The sequence below is a fragment of the Lynx rufus genome, unplaced genomic scaffold, assembly GCF_022079265.1.
Source record: "Lynx rufus isolate CCGP_SWC_20201006 ecotype Redwood Valley unplaced genomic scaffold, mLynRuf1.p SCAF_3, whole genome shotgun sequence".
Taxonomy (NCBI): Eukaryota; Metazoa; Chordata; class Mammalia; order Carnivora; family Felidae; genus Lynx; species Lynx rufus.
The window spans coordinates 118,317,463-118,332,118 of NW_025814845.1; the positions used below are offsets into that span (position 1 = coordinate 118,317,463).

General features: G+C 36.2%; 1 protein-coding gene across 3 annotated transcripts in view; it reads right to left on the bottom strand.

Annotated features, from left to right (window-relative positions):
- The window catches only part of INPP4B (inositol polyphosphate-4-phosphatase type II B), a 763,493-nt gene that overhangs the window by 91,397 nt on the left and 657,440 nt on the right, over window positions 1-14,656 (bottom strand). For all 3 annotated transcript variants that reach the window (XM_047091642.1, XM_047091644.1, XM_047091643.1), the window contains one exon: window positions 13,830-13,989. In XM_047091642.1, coding sequence (XP_046947598.1) covers window positions 13,830-13,989 — 160 coding nt within the window. The remainder of the gene's footprint in view (window positions 1-13,829; window positions 13,990-14,656) is intronic.

The following is a 14,656-nucleotide window of genomic DNA, read 5'->3' on the forward strand; positions in this document are numbered from 1 at the left end:
CTGACAGACTTGGACAAGGCAAGAGTACAGTGGAAATAAATATTGAGCCTGAAGCCATGGGAGGAAGGGAAAAACAATAAAAAGCTTAGTGGGCAGTCATCATAGCTGGGATAGAAGAGAGGTAAGTAGGGGTGGGGAGGGAAACAGGAAGGTACAGAGTATGTGAGCAGAGAACCAAAAGCTAAGAAATAAGACCAAATCTAGAAATAATGGGTATCAGGCAGGGCAAATGGAAACAGGGTTTATGGTAACCCTGGGGGAAAAGTTGCACAGAGAGCAGTCTATGTCTTCTGAGCAGTCTAACGGCCCCAGGGGGATTCACACAAAGGACAGACACGAATCTTAAAACGTGATCATCATAGTGTCCACTGAACTATGATCCAAGGGAAGCGACTGATCTTGGCACCTTCCAGATGTATTAGAAATGAGTGTACTGCTCAACTTGAAACAAGCTGCTAGAAGAACAAAGGCAACCTTTTCTTGTGTCAAGGGAACTTTGTTTGTTTAAATCCTGCCAGCCTGAGAACACAGTGTCATAAAACTCTCCAATCTTGCTCTTAGAAAAATAGCGAAGGAAATGCATCAACCGATATCCTGGTTAAATTTCTCATTTTGTAGCACAGAGTTGAAAGCCTTAAGTAAATTCTGCTAAGACAGTTTCCAGGACCTAAATCCATTAATCAAACAAGCTCTGTATTTGTTGTAGCACAAAAGTTTTGAATTGGGGGTTGTGATGAGCCTGGAGGAGTCTCATATCCATTGGGCTTATTTTGCCTTGTGGCCTTAAAAACACCTGTAACCTCAGGACTCTGGCCTACAAATATGCTGAACATTTCAGAATAAGCTGTATAGGTCATAGATTACTGAGCAACCTGAAGTCACCAATACATCTGCACCAGAGAGCTCCTGTAATTTAAATTTTGTGTAGTATCTAAGACTGAGAAAAAAGGAGTAGATATTGAGTTGACTGAAGAATGATCCAGAGAAGGGAAAAGGAGAGGCATTTCTATCCTGAAGTGAACCAGGTACTGTAGGAGCTTTCTCTAGTAAACTCCAAAGCCATTGGAATATAGTGCATCATTTTTAAAAATTCCTTTACAAAGTAACAAAGCCTCATGTAAACAGATTTAACTCATAAGTGCAGAGAAAGTAGGCAAGTAACCAAACATAATGTAAACAATACTACTCTCAAGCCATTCCATTCAATAATCATATGCCCCAAGGTTCCCACATGGGAAATATGAGTCTTTATCTATCTCAGTTTTGTTTTGGATGTGAGCATCACCAGATTTATGATAAATTTAAGTAATTTTAAGCAAGTGCAATTTTTGAATATGCGGTAATTCTTAATTTCTGCCTAAGGTACCATTCCATTGTAAAGCTTTAAGAGATATCTACAGGATTGATTTTCAAAAAGTTATCTCTCAATACCACTAATGCTTTTTCCTGGAAAGAATAGAAGCAGTGAAGCATAGTGGTCAGGAGAGCAGGCTCTCACCTGAGACCACTGGGGATAGAAGCCAGGCTCTGCCACTGGACTGGGATTGATAGTGACAAGTAATTCACCTTTCTACTTTTTCATTTATTAAATATGTAGAATTATTCCTATGCATGTTACAAGAATTAAATAATACAGGCAATATTTTTAAGTTTCCAGCACATACTAAGAAACCCCAAGATGTTAGCTACGATCTTAAAAAATTAATACAATCATAAAGTAATTTTTATATGTCACCCATTGTCTGCCTGCCTACTCACATTTGTTGCTTATGCTCTTCCTTCTCTCCTATTTCTGAGGATGAACTGTTTGTTCCCCAGCTAAGACCAACCAGCTCCTCTATCTGTACACCAGATCTCATCTCCTATCCCTTACTTAAAAGTATCACTCAAGAAATTCTCTCCCCTTTCCCCTACATCATCAATATTTCCCTTGTCACTAGAGATTCCCATCAGCACATACACATGCCGTTGTGTTCCCATCTTTAAAAAAACAACCCCGTCTCGACCCTACTTCCTTCTACAGCTTCCACCCTCTTTCTCTTCTTCCTTTCATGATGACACTTCTCAAAAAGTTGTCTATACATGCTGTCTCCAGTTCCTTTTCTTTCTCTTCCTTTTAACCACTCCACTTGCATTTACTCCTTATCCACTCTAGTGAATTGTCATCACTGTCACCAGTGACTTCTATGCTGATAAATCCAAAGTCACTTAGTCCTCATTCCACTTGACCTTTGGCAGCATTAGGCATGCTGAAAACTCCCTCCTGGAGTTTCTCACCCCGGATTTCAGGATATCATACTCTCCTGGTATCCTCCCACCTTACTGGCCATTCCTTATCCCACTCTGTTGCTGGTTCATCCACTTCTTTTTGACCCACTCATATGGGAACATCCCCAGGGTAATCTGCACATTAGCTTCCTTTCCTCTGAACACTCAACCCTTTGTTGACATTTTTCAGTTCCATGGTTTTAAGTACCATTTATGTGTTGACAATTACCATATTTATACCTTTTTTTATTAAGTTTTAAAATTTTAATTCTAGTATAGTTAACATACAGTGTTATACTAGTTTCGGGTGTACCGTATAGTGATTCACTCAGTGCTCATCATGATAAATGCACTCTTTATACAAATTTATATCTTTAACCTGAACCTCTCTCTTGAACCCAGATTCTTATATCTAACTGCATACTTGATATGTCCATGTAAACTGGCATTTTCCAAACAAGCTCCTATTCACCACAAACCCTGTTCTACCCAGTCTTCCCCAACCAGTACAGGACCACCCCATCTTTCCAGCTGCTTGTGCTAAAAATGTTGAATCATTCTCAACTCCTCCTTTTCTTTTTTTTTTATTTAAAATTTTTTTTTAACGTTTATTTATTTTTGAGACAGAGAGAGACAGAGCATGAACGGGGGAGGGTCAGAGAGAGAGGAAGACACAGAATCTGAAACAGGCTCCAGGCTCTGAGCTGTCAGCACAGAGCATGACACGGGGCTCGAACTCACAGACCGTGAGATCATGACCTGAGCCGAAGTCTGCCGCCCAACCGACTGAGCCACCCAGGCGCCCCTCAACTCCTCCTTTTCTTTCATTCTCTCACCCAAACCATCAGAAAAGCCTGTCAACACTACCTTCAAAATAAGTACAGAGTCCAACCACTTTTCATCATCTCCACTGCCACCTTCTTCTTGATCCAAGCCACTAACATGTCTCACCTATATAATTACATTAGCCTTCCAACTTATCTATACCTGGTTCTATCTTTCCCATCTATAGTCTAATCGCAACATTACAGCCTAGGTGTTAAAATCTGTGTCATATTAGGTTAATCCCTGGCTCAAAAACTCTCTGATTGCTCTTATTTTTCTCAGAGTAAAAGTCAAAGTCAATCCAAAGGCCTTACATGATCCTTTCTCTAAGTTACCTGTATAAATTCATCTTCTACTTTTTTCCCTCCTCTTTCTCTGTTCAAACCAAACTGGCATTTTTGCTGTTTTCTGATCATGGCAGGGCCACTACTGTCTCAAGTCTTTTGTAGTAGTTGTTTTCTGTGTCCAATATATCCTTCCCCTAGATGTCCACATGGCTCTATCTTTTTCCCCTTGTGTCTTTGTTCTAATATCAACTTCTCAATAAAGCCATTGGCCACTCCCCTTAAACTTCAATTCTGCCCTCTAACAATATTCCAAAACCCTCTTATTTGCTTCATATTTTTCCACATCATTTGCCACCATTAATATCTTGTGTAATACCTTTATTTATTATGTTTTAATGTCTCTCTGGTACAAACATATGGGAGGGCAGATGTTTTGCCTGTTTCATTTATTGTTGTATCTTCATTGTCTAGAATAGTGCCTGGCACATAGTAGGTACTCAATTAAAATATGTTGAATGAATGAAAGAAAAAAAATCACTTTAAATAATGTGACACCTTTATTCTCATACATTAGAACTGGCAGAGACCTTCAAAACTTGGTAGATGACCTTTATTTTACCCACAAAGTAAGGTCCAAAGAATGTAAGTTATCTGTCAAAGGTTATAGCCAAATAAGTAAATTGAGAACTTGCCAAGAATCTTGGAGCTGAGTCAAGTGTTGTTTTGTTACATTGTAATTCATTGCACAATTTTTAAAGGGCACATTAGTTTTCTGATAGGATATTTGAAAATTTCATAATGTACAATTATTATTGAAATCCTAATTTTATAATACAAATATCTGTGGTATATTTTATTTTTTATTGTTTTTTTTTAGCTAGTAAGTGTATTTTAAAAGCCTTTTTTACCTGTTAACTTATGAGTTTTTAAAAGCCTGATTCATTGATGCTTCTTTCCCAATGTAATACTAATCATTTATGTGTAGAAATTCATGAAATTCATGAATATTAATATTTAAGCCCTTTGATGAAAATGATGCTTTGTGCTTGTATCCTTGCACTTTACAAAGTAAAATACATGTTTCATATTATAAATCCACTGAAATAATTATCTAATGTTGAGTATAAGTTCTGATGATTTTCATGTATGTACGCATAAACATGCACACATGTTGATGATATTCACTTAATAATATAAAATTTACCTGCCTAAGCATTTCTTGTCAGGTAGCAGTTATAGATCAAGGTGACCAGGCTTTTATTTCATAATGTTGGCCTCTATGAGTTTCCAAGAATTATGTTAGGTTCTGGAGATTCAAGAGCAAATCACAAATACTTGGCATATTTTCTCACAGAGCCAAGTCTAGTAGAGGAGATGACATTTAAAACAGCATCTCAATAAACCAGAGATTCAGAGGCTGCAAAATAGTGGCCCATGGGCCAGTCGTATTTGGCCCTCAAAGGTATTTTATTTGGCCTTCCTCATATTTTAACAATTCTTCCAACTCAAATATTGACCTTTAAAGAATTTTAATGTTTCATATAAAAATTCAGATTTACTTGAAAAATCAGAAGATATGGCACCTGTAGGTTCAGATTCCTTTGTGGGAATGATTGGCTGGATCTGAGCGGTGGCCCTCTTTTGAAGGATATATACTTCCTAGTTTGTCCCAGTGTCCAACCATCCAATTCATTTGACTCATTCATGTTACCCTATATGACAGCTGAGGGCCTTTGTACTTGAAACCCTTGTAGAAAGTATGGCTGCAGAGAAAGACAGATACCATATGTTTTCACTCGTATGTGGATCATGAGAAACTTACCAGAAGACCATGGGGGAGGGGAAGGAAAAAAAAAGAGGTTAGAGAGGGAGGGAGCCAAAACATAAGAGACTCTTAAAAACTGAGAACAAACTGAGGGTTGATGGGGGGGTGGAAGGGAGGGGAAAGTGGGTGATAGGCATTGAGGAGGGCAACTGTTGGGATGAGCGCTGGGTATTGTATGGAGACCAATTTGGCAATAAATTTCATATTGAAAAAAAAAAAGAAAGTATGGCTGCATAATTTGCAGAATTCAATGAAAAAATTAAAATGTGAGAGACCCCTGTTCAAAGAGAGTAAACAACCTTTCTCCTTTCTTCCTCAGTGGTATCTTTCTCAACCTGTCATGGTTGAGATTTTACTTACTCTTTTATGTCATACTCCCTTGGGCACGGTGACACATGTATGCAGAGTCTCAAAGGTATCCATCCTGACCCTAACTATCTCCACACCTGCACCCAGGCCCCTTGGTAGGTGAGAATGGGGTCAGAAAGAGGTCACTGGGTTAGGAGAAAGATGAGGGAACTGGACAGGCATTGGAGAACATGGGAGGCAGAACTGTAGGTGAATCAAATCTAAAGTTCCAGGCATGGCTTCCATTGCCCTATTGGACTTTATTTAAAACACAAAGATAAATTTTTAAGAAGGCAAGATGGTGACTACAGAGCATTAAACCCAGAGCAGATGGCCCTGCTGTGTTGGTGACCCTGTGCACTTGCAATGATCCCATGCTCACAAAATCAGCTCTGGCCTGAAGGACTAGAGAAGGTTCCTCAGAGGATGTGAAGTTTGAGATCATGGAAAAATATGGGCAAACCTTTGAAGGCCTAGCAGTGAAAAGTACAAAGTGAGGTCTCAAAAGAGTCCAGTGTGACTAGATTATGAAGGATGAGGTAAGATGAGGTGGAAGAAAATGACAAAGCATTATGAAGTGGCAAGTGTGGGTCTTGGAATTTAGGGCTTTGAAAGATCAGGAAAAATTTCAGCAAACAAGTATTAGATATGGCTGATATCTAACCATAAAGTAAGTCCATATGCAGAACTGCTCTTAAGATCTAAGGATTTCTTGCCAACAGTTATTCTGAGGACTCAGATTCTTTTTGACAAATTCAATCAGGAATCATTTTGCCTGGATTTGTATCCTTGCTCAGATACCTACCAGTTCTGTGATCTTTTAAGTATTGCTTAAGTTCTTCATCTATAAAATGGGGGTAAAAATAGAACCTCCCCTACAAGTTTATTGTAAGGCGGAGGCAAGAATGTAAAAGGCTTAGCAAGTGCGTGTCACATAAATATGAATGAAAGAAGGTTTAACAAGGTAATGCGATTATTTTCTCTCTTGATACCTTTGTTTGGTACCCAAGTTGCATGTGATTTTTACCCACTTGTGCTTCCTATTCCTCAGGTGAAGGCAATCTCTATGACCCACACATCTGTAGTATGGATTTCCTTAATATTTTTCTCTTCCTTGTGTTCACACTTTATTTAGTTTCATCTATCTACCTGGTAATGACTCTTAAATGCATATTTCCTCTTCTAAGTCTTTTATCTTGTATATTCTATCCTTGGAAAATCTCTGTGTATCTTCTCTTATTTTTATTCATTTTTAATTTTTTGCATTATTTTATTTATTTTTGAGAGAGAGAGAGAGAGAGAGCGAGCAGGGGAGGGGCAGAGAGAGAGGGAGACACAGAGTCCGAAGCAGGCTCCAGGCTCCGAGCTGTCAGCACAGAGCCTGACATGGGATTTGAACCCATGAATGGTGAGATCATGACCTGAGCTGAAATCAGATGCTTAACTGACTGAGCCACCCAGGTGCCCTTCTATGTATCTTCTTTTAAATGCTATTTGCTCACCCAAGATACTGTAAGAGCAGGGTTATGACAGCATGACACAGGGTAGATGCTCAACACATATATATTGAATTAATGAAAGTATCTTCTTTATTTTCCAGCTAACACAAATTTAGTGTGTCTCTTCCATAAACTTAATGACATGAACTATTTTATGCATAATTGTGTTAATTAATTAATGGTTCTCATCCTTAAGTATTTCAAATTTATTAGGCAGACAACTACTCTGGCCAACCAAAGATAAAATATAGGAAAGAGGGGCACCTGGGGGGCTCATTCGGTTAAGCATCCTACTTCAGCTCAGATCATGATCTCATGGTTCATGGGTATGAGCCCTGCTGTCATCTCAGAACTCACTTTGGATCCTCTGTCTCCCATTCTCTCTGCCCTTCCCCCTTTCAGACACACACACACACTTTCTCTCTCTCTCTCTCTCTCTCAAAATAAATGAATAAGCATTTAAGTACACACACACACACACACACACACACACACACACACATGAAAGAAGTTTGCTAAAAAAAGTGATTTGCTAAAACCCTAGATTTGTCCCTCTTTGGAGGTTGTGGTACATTTTTTCAGATGACTAATCTTTGGCATTAGGAAGCCATTGATAATTAGTGATAAATTACTGACAAATTCTTGGTAGTTACCAAACAATTGGGTTAACTGGAGGCAGGCAAAGATGAAGTAAAAGGCCTGGAGAAAAAGTGAATTCTCAGATCCCACTAGGAAACGTGAAATGCACCTTGTAAGCTAAAAGAAAATTAGGAAACAGGAAAGGACATGTGTATCAGTGAGTGTAAAACTGTAATTGGTAGTAAGTAAACTAATTCTGTGATCTGCATGGATGTTTACCTCCTTTGTATGAGGAAGCAGTGATGACATGAAGTCAGCATGGGCTCGATGAGAAAAGTCACATCATAGGAACTTCATCTCCTTTTTGACAGGACTTACAGCTGGGCATATTAGAAAAAAAGTTTTCAGAGACATAGAGTGTTTGGCCTTTCACAGGACATTTCATGGTAACCTTGTAGAAGACAGAGAAATGCAGGCATGCAACAACATGAATGGGAGAATATATCGCTGCTTGAACACACATCCCTAAACAGTAGTGATTAATAAGTGTACTTCAATGCATACACACACACACACACACACACACACACACACACACACAGTGATGTGCCTCAAGGGTCTGTATTTATTTCTGTCTTGCCATCATTTTTATATTTTACTTGTGTGAATGAACAGAAAATAGTTGTGAAATGTGAATAAAATAAACCTGAGTTGGACAGCAGATATGATGGATGAGAGAAAGAGGTCTTTATTAGAGTATATTCAAAAGTGCGGCATCCTGCAGTCATGGGTTTGCACATCCATCTCTTCAGTAGAATTGAGATAGACCGTGTCTTAATCTCCTTGTGCCCCTAGTATTTCATAATGTCTAGCACACAGTGGTGCTTAAAAACTACTTGAATCTTGAAAGCCTGGAGGATATGTCAAATTTACCAAGGTTTTTGGATATCATTGGAGGCAGTAGTAAAATGCAGCTGTCAAAACAGTTAATGTGAACTTAGATATCATTAATAGAAAAATAGTATCTGAAAGTAGGAAAGTGGTCCTCCTGTGTTACTCTGTGTTGGATGCTATTCCTTTGAAAAATGACCAAGGAGTGGCAATTCAAAAAGGACATGAGGGTTGCTTTCAGGTAAGTTAGACTATAATGTGGAAAAAGGAAAGTAGATTTGTTCTGTTTGTTATACAGAATTAGACCTGGGCCGGTGGGTAAAATTAAAGGGAACATATTTAGATCAACATCTGGAGTATGCCATTCTAGAAAATAAAAAATGGTTTTCTATCAGTGGAGATGTGCACCACAGGCTACGTGAAAACTGGCAGAGATGCTATGCGTAAGCTTCTTAACACAATTTAGGAGGTTTAATTACATAATCTTTAAGGGCACATTAAAATCCAAGATTCTAATATTCACTGATTTTATCTGTGAGTCTTCAAGTTGTTACAAAATTAAAGGCATGTGGTCCCATGCATACAGTGGATGCTTGTAGATGCTTACAGTATGTTTAAGTTGGGGTGCCTGGGTGGCTCAGTCGGTTAAGCATCCAATTCTTGGTTTTGCCTCAGGTCATGATCTCACAGTTTTGTGAGTTCAAGCCCCACAGTGGGAGCTTGCTTGGGATTCTCTCTCTCTCCCTCTCTCTCTGTCACCTCCCCACTCATGCTGTCTCTGTCTCTCTAAAAATAAATACATAAAATTAAAAAATAAGCATGTTAAAATGTAGGGAAGTACACAAAAATCTTGTTCATTAAGAAAAGCTATGAATATATATAAGCCATATAGGTTTGGAAAGGTATTCCATTATTCATGTTCAGAATAGTAGAGAATGTTTTACTTCTCTCAACACTATTTATATTAGCTCTGAAAAGAAATTTATGAAGTAAGATATATTGTAAAATCCTGGATCTAAAATAAACAAAACCCTTTAAACCTCCAGATTTAAAACATTATTAAATAAATACACTGCAAAAGAAAAAATGCACAACTTGAAACAATATCTGCAGGTTATAAACATTTAAAAAATGGGAAAAGGTAGCAATAAATCAGAGGACCATCTGTTTAAACATGATATGTATATATGTATATGTACATATATATATCATGATGTATATGTACATATACATATATGTACATCATGTACATCATGATGTGTATACATATACATATATACATATACACATACCAGCAAAACAAACATGAGTTACAGCTAAAATATAAAAATAAAAGATGGTGATGAAGAGAGGGAAATATGTCATAGGGTTAACTTACCCTATGAGATTTCAAAATATATCTGAATATAAAACACAATAGTCAAAAACATATGAACAGAAGAAAAATTCCAGAAATTGATGAAAAATATATGCAGAATGTACTATAGAAAGAAAAAAAAAACCAGAACAATAATAAATGATGTGGTAACAAATGCCTAACAGTATTTACGATATCACACATTTCAGTATATTCTGGATGACTCAATCATTTACTGAATCAATTCATTTATTAATCATAAAAAGAAAAGAATAAAATCGTTTTTCCACCCCAGTGAGGAGCTGGGGATAAAACTGGGGCTGTTGAAGAAATGGATTTTACTACAAAAAATAATAATTTGAAGTACAGAATTAAGCTATATGATGTCAAACATCACTAATAACTAGATAAATTACAATAAGTTACAAATACAGTTATAATAAATTGCAAATTACAATATGATGTTTTTCACCCAATGTAGCATGAGATCAGGGAAGGCTGTAGTTAAAAGGGTGCTTGTAGATACTGCTGGTGAGAGTTTCTGTTGCTAAAGAGATACCTACCCACACACATTTGGTTTCTACATGCCATTTTCTAATAGAAGAAACCAGAGTTCCCTGGAAAATGGCTGAACCTAAGGCTGGGGCAGGGAAAATACAAATGAACCTAGAATACCTCATGGTGCCAGAGGGTAGCGGAGTGAGTGAGTAAAGGAAACTAAGAGAGTCAGTATGAAAGAAAACAAGGGAGGAACTAGTCTGTGCGCAGAGGAACATGTCAGAAGGCTACTGAAACCAACCTGAAAGAACTCCTAACGGCTAACTCCAGACAAGTTTGAGCCTGAAATAAATATTATAATATTATTAGATTATAAGCTAAAGATAAAATAAGCATTCATGAGTCCACACTGATATAAATAGAATTGTATAAATGAATACATGGGAGAGAAGGGATAACTCTTCCTTATAAAATAATTCCACTTCCAGCAATCTAACTTAGGGGGAAATATAGAAGATGTAGTTGAAAACTTAAGTGTTCAAAGATGCTCTATGTGTTAATATAATAATGATTAAATTTCTAAAATAGTGGTTTCTCTTTTGATGAATTAGTTTAGTGTCATAATCACATTTTTAGAAATGTTTCTCAAGAAATATTCATGATATAATAATAAGCAGGATATCAAGAAGTGCCTCTGTATTTACAATGCGTACTCCAGTTTGCTTACTGTGTGTGTGTGTGTGTGTGTGTGTGTGTTCGTAAACATAGGATATGTTCCAAATGTTTATGTCTGATTGAAATAAAATAAAAATTATACATAATACTATTTGTTGTTCTTTGCAAATTTTCTAATTTATTATTTTTCTAATAAAATTTAAAACTACATATAAATTGGGGGTACATATAATTAGTGAATGTGTATCTCAAATATCTGTATGTGAAATAATTTTGAGGGTAGTGTAGGTAAATGCATGACTTTAGGTTATTTGCTTTATATTAGTTCAAAAAACCACCATTAATTTCTCTATTGCATTGCTTTATGTGACAAAAGCCAGGGTAGAAACTAAAAATGCTTTTTTCCTACCTTAATAGGAAGACTATAATGACAACAAGAAGTATTTTATTAATATATTATTATTATTACATAATAAAGGTATATTATTATTACATAATTGATTGGGCTAATCAATCACAGTCCAACTATGCAGTGCATCCATAAGTATTTTAAGTAAACTTGAGCACAGATTTATCTGTAAGACATCTATTTATACATGTTAAGCATCTTTTTTTATGCAGCACTATCCTCTGCAAAACATGCACTCCATTTGCAATTGTGTAACATGTTAAATGTAAACAAAAGCTTTAACTTTGAAATTATTTGATGATACTGTATTAAATCATTATCAGACTAAAGTATATGTTTTATATTACACATTTAAAGTATCTTATTTCCTAAAATGTTTATAACATAAAAAAGTATGGATGAAATAAATATGGATAATAAGTTAAAGATAAAAATCATTTAGAGGGCACTATGTTGTTATTTGACTCTAACCTTTCACAGAGCCAATCAAGTTGTGAGTTCTACATTGAGGGCAACTTCTACCTGGTGTTAGATTATACCCAAAGAATGCTTCACATTCAAATGAAAGTGATTCATCTAGTCTTACCAAATATTTATCTGCCAAATATCTTTACTTCTGAAAATGTAATTTTGATCACACAGATATAATCTTCTGATAAAATACAAGATATGGATTATATATATATATATATATATAAAATTTCAAATAATTTAGAACTCCATTCTTATCAATGAGATGTTTCAGGGAATATCAAAACACACGTGGCAGAATTCAGTATCCCGCATCTTATTTCTAGTAAAAAAAAGTATTATGCCTAGGGGCATCTGGGTGGCTCAGTCGGTTAAGCATCCAACTTGGACTCAGGTCACGATCTCATGGTTTGTGAGTTTGGGCCCCACATCAGGCTCTGTGCTGACAGCTCAGAGCCTGGGGCCTACCTCAGATTCTGCGTCTCCCTCTTTCTACCCTTCCCCTGATCACGTTCTCTGTCTCTCTCAAAAATAAAAAAAAAATATTAAAAAAATTAAAAAAATTAACAAAAATATTATGCCTTGAAACTCATCAATGGACAGAACAAGTCACTAAAATGGATTATACTTCTCACCTCATTTTCTGGAGCGCGGTATAGTGTCTGGCTTACAGTTGATAGTCAATAAATGTTCAATTAAAGAAAATGGAAGTATACTACGTCTTTATGACATAAGTTATGACATGCTTTCATTTTGATTCATGTAAAAGTTATGGAACTGACATGAATCTAACTGATATTAGATCCATTAACTAATAAAACTGATATTATTTAAAAAATAAAATCCCCATATATAGTTAAAACAAGTAGGTATGAACATAAAGAACATTGGTATAAACTTTCCCTTGTGTGAATCTTCTACTGAGGATGAAGACCATCGACAGTAAGAAAACTTTAGAAAGCCACAGTTTACAAACATAATTTAGAAATGGTTCTACTGTTAATCAAGTGATGAAAGATTGATGTTTCATATAATTAAACTCCTGATGAAAATGTGAGTAATGAAAAATCAGGAAAACAAATTGGGAAAAACATAAATTTAATTTTATAAGTATCCATATTTTCTAATGAGTCATTTTCTTAAAAAGGAAATGTGGATTTCAGAGGAAGACAGCAGGGCAATACTGTTTATCCTCTCCAGATACTTAAGATACCAAAAGGGCTGTGGCAACCTGGCCCTTTTGTCAAAATTAATCAAATTAACAAAAAAAATTTTTGATATAAAAGCCGTGTATAGGGACACAACCATAATCAAATTTTTGATTATCATATTTGCTAGTCAAAGTTGTAATAAGTCATACTTTTGAAAGTATCTATGTATGTGTCTGTGTGTATACACAGATATATACACCTAGACGTGTATGCATGTGTAAGCATGTGTGTATACAGGTATCCATGAAAACCTAGACTTAAGGCAAAAAGCATTTTTTCATACTGCATTCTTTTCAGGAACCATTATGAGATACTGTGTCCTTATATCCCTAGAAGTTTCTCGGAGTTTTAAGAGCAGATGCTTGTTTTGCTTCCTAATAAAAATTTGGAGGAATGTGTCAAAATAGATTAAACTATGTCAGAGTCTTTAAAAGAAAACACTGTTCTTTCAAGGAGGTTTTTACGTAGCAAAAGAAAAAAAAAAAGAGCATTGCTAGCAGTTCTGAAAACACAACTGAGATGCAATTTGATAAATAGCCTTCTATCATCTAAGTCAGAGCAGTGGAAAAGCATGCTATCAGCACTTTCATCAAAGGCACTATTTACTCTTCTTTTTCTATCTCATTTTATCATGACTTTCTCATTTTGTTTACTCAGTCAGTGATTGGGAAAAAATGACTCCTTACCCCTTGGATGAGTTATGATGGAGTCCACTAGAGAAGGGTCCTCTTCTCCATCTTTGCTGCCATCGCCACCGCCTTCACTGCCACCATCTCTTTCAATCAGTTTATCCACCGTGGCAATAATGCAGTTCAGGCTCTTCCCCACACTGGCCCACACCCTATCCTGAAAAGAGCATGAGCATCACTACACAAGTTTATTGCAAATACAAGATGAGGCAAAATCTGACGAATCCACATTAGAGAAGCATGGGAGGAGCAATCATTAGAATGCAGATGGAGTGATTAGTTCTAATACTCCCATTAATTGGGCCAGACTATGAATATACAAGAAATCTGTTTTCCCTTAATAAAGCAACACTTAAGTGTCATAGAGTTTCATTTAGTTCATTATTTTTTCTCTGTCATAAAGCAATGATGAACTACTATACAATATTAATCCATAACTGAGCACAACCTATGATATTTTAAACTGGACATACCTATATTCCTTATCAACACTTAGTAAGAAAGAAAAAACACAACAATATTGTTAAATAATAATCATTTGTCTTCAAAATTCTTGTTTTTCCTCTTTATTGTGATAATATACATAACATTGTTTACCATTTAACCATTTTTAAGTATACAGTTCACTGGCATTAAGCACATTCACATTATTATACAACCGTCACTGTTTTCCATCTCTAGAATTTTTCATCTTTCCAACTGAAACTTTGTACCCTTTAAAAGTGAACTCCCCACCCTTCTCCCCCCAGCCGTTGGCAACCATCACTGTACTTTCTGTCTGTATGAATTTGAAAGCTCTAGATAACAGAAATTCTTAAAGTGTG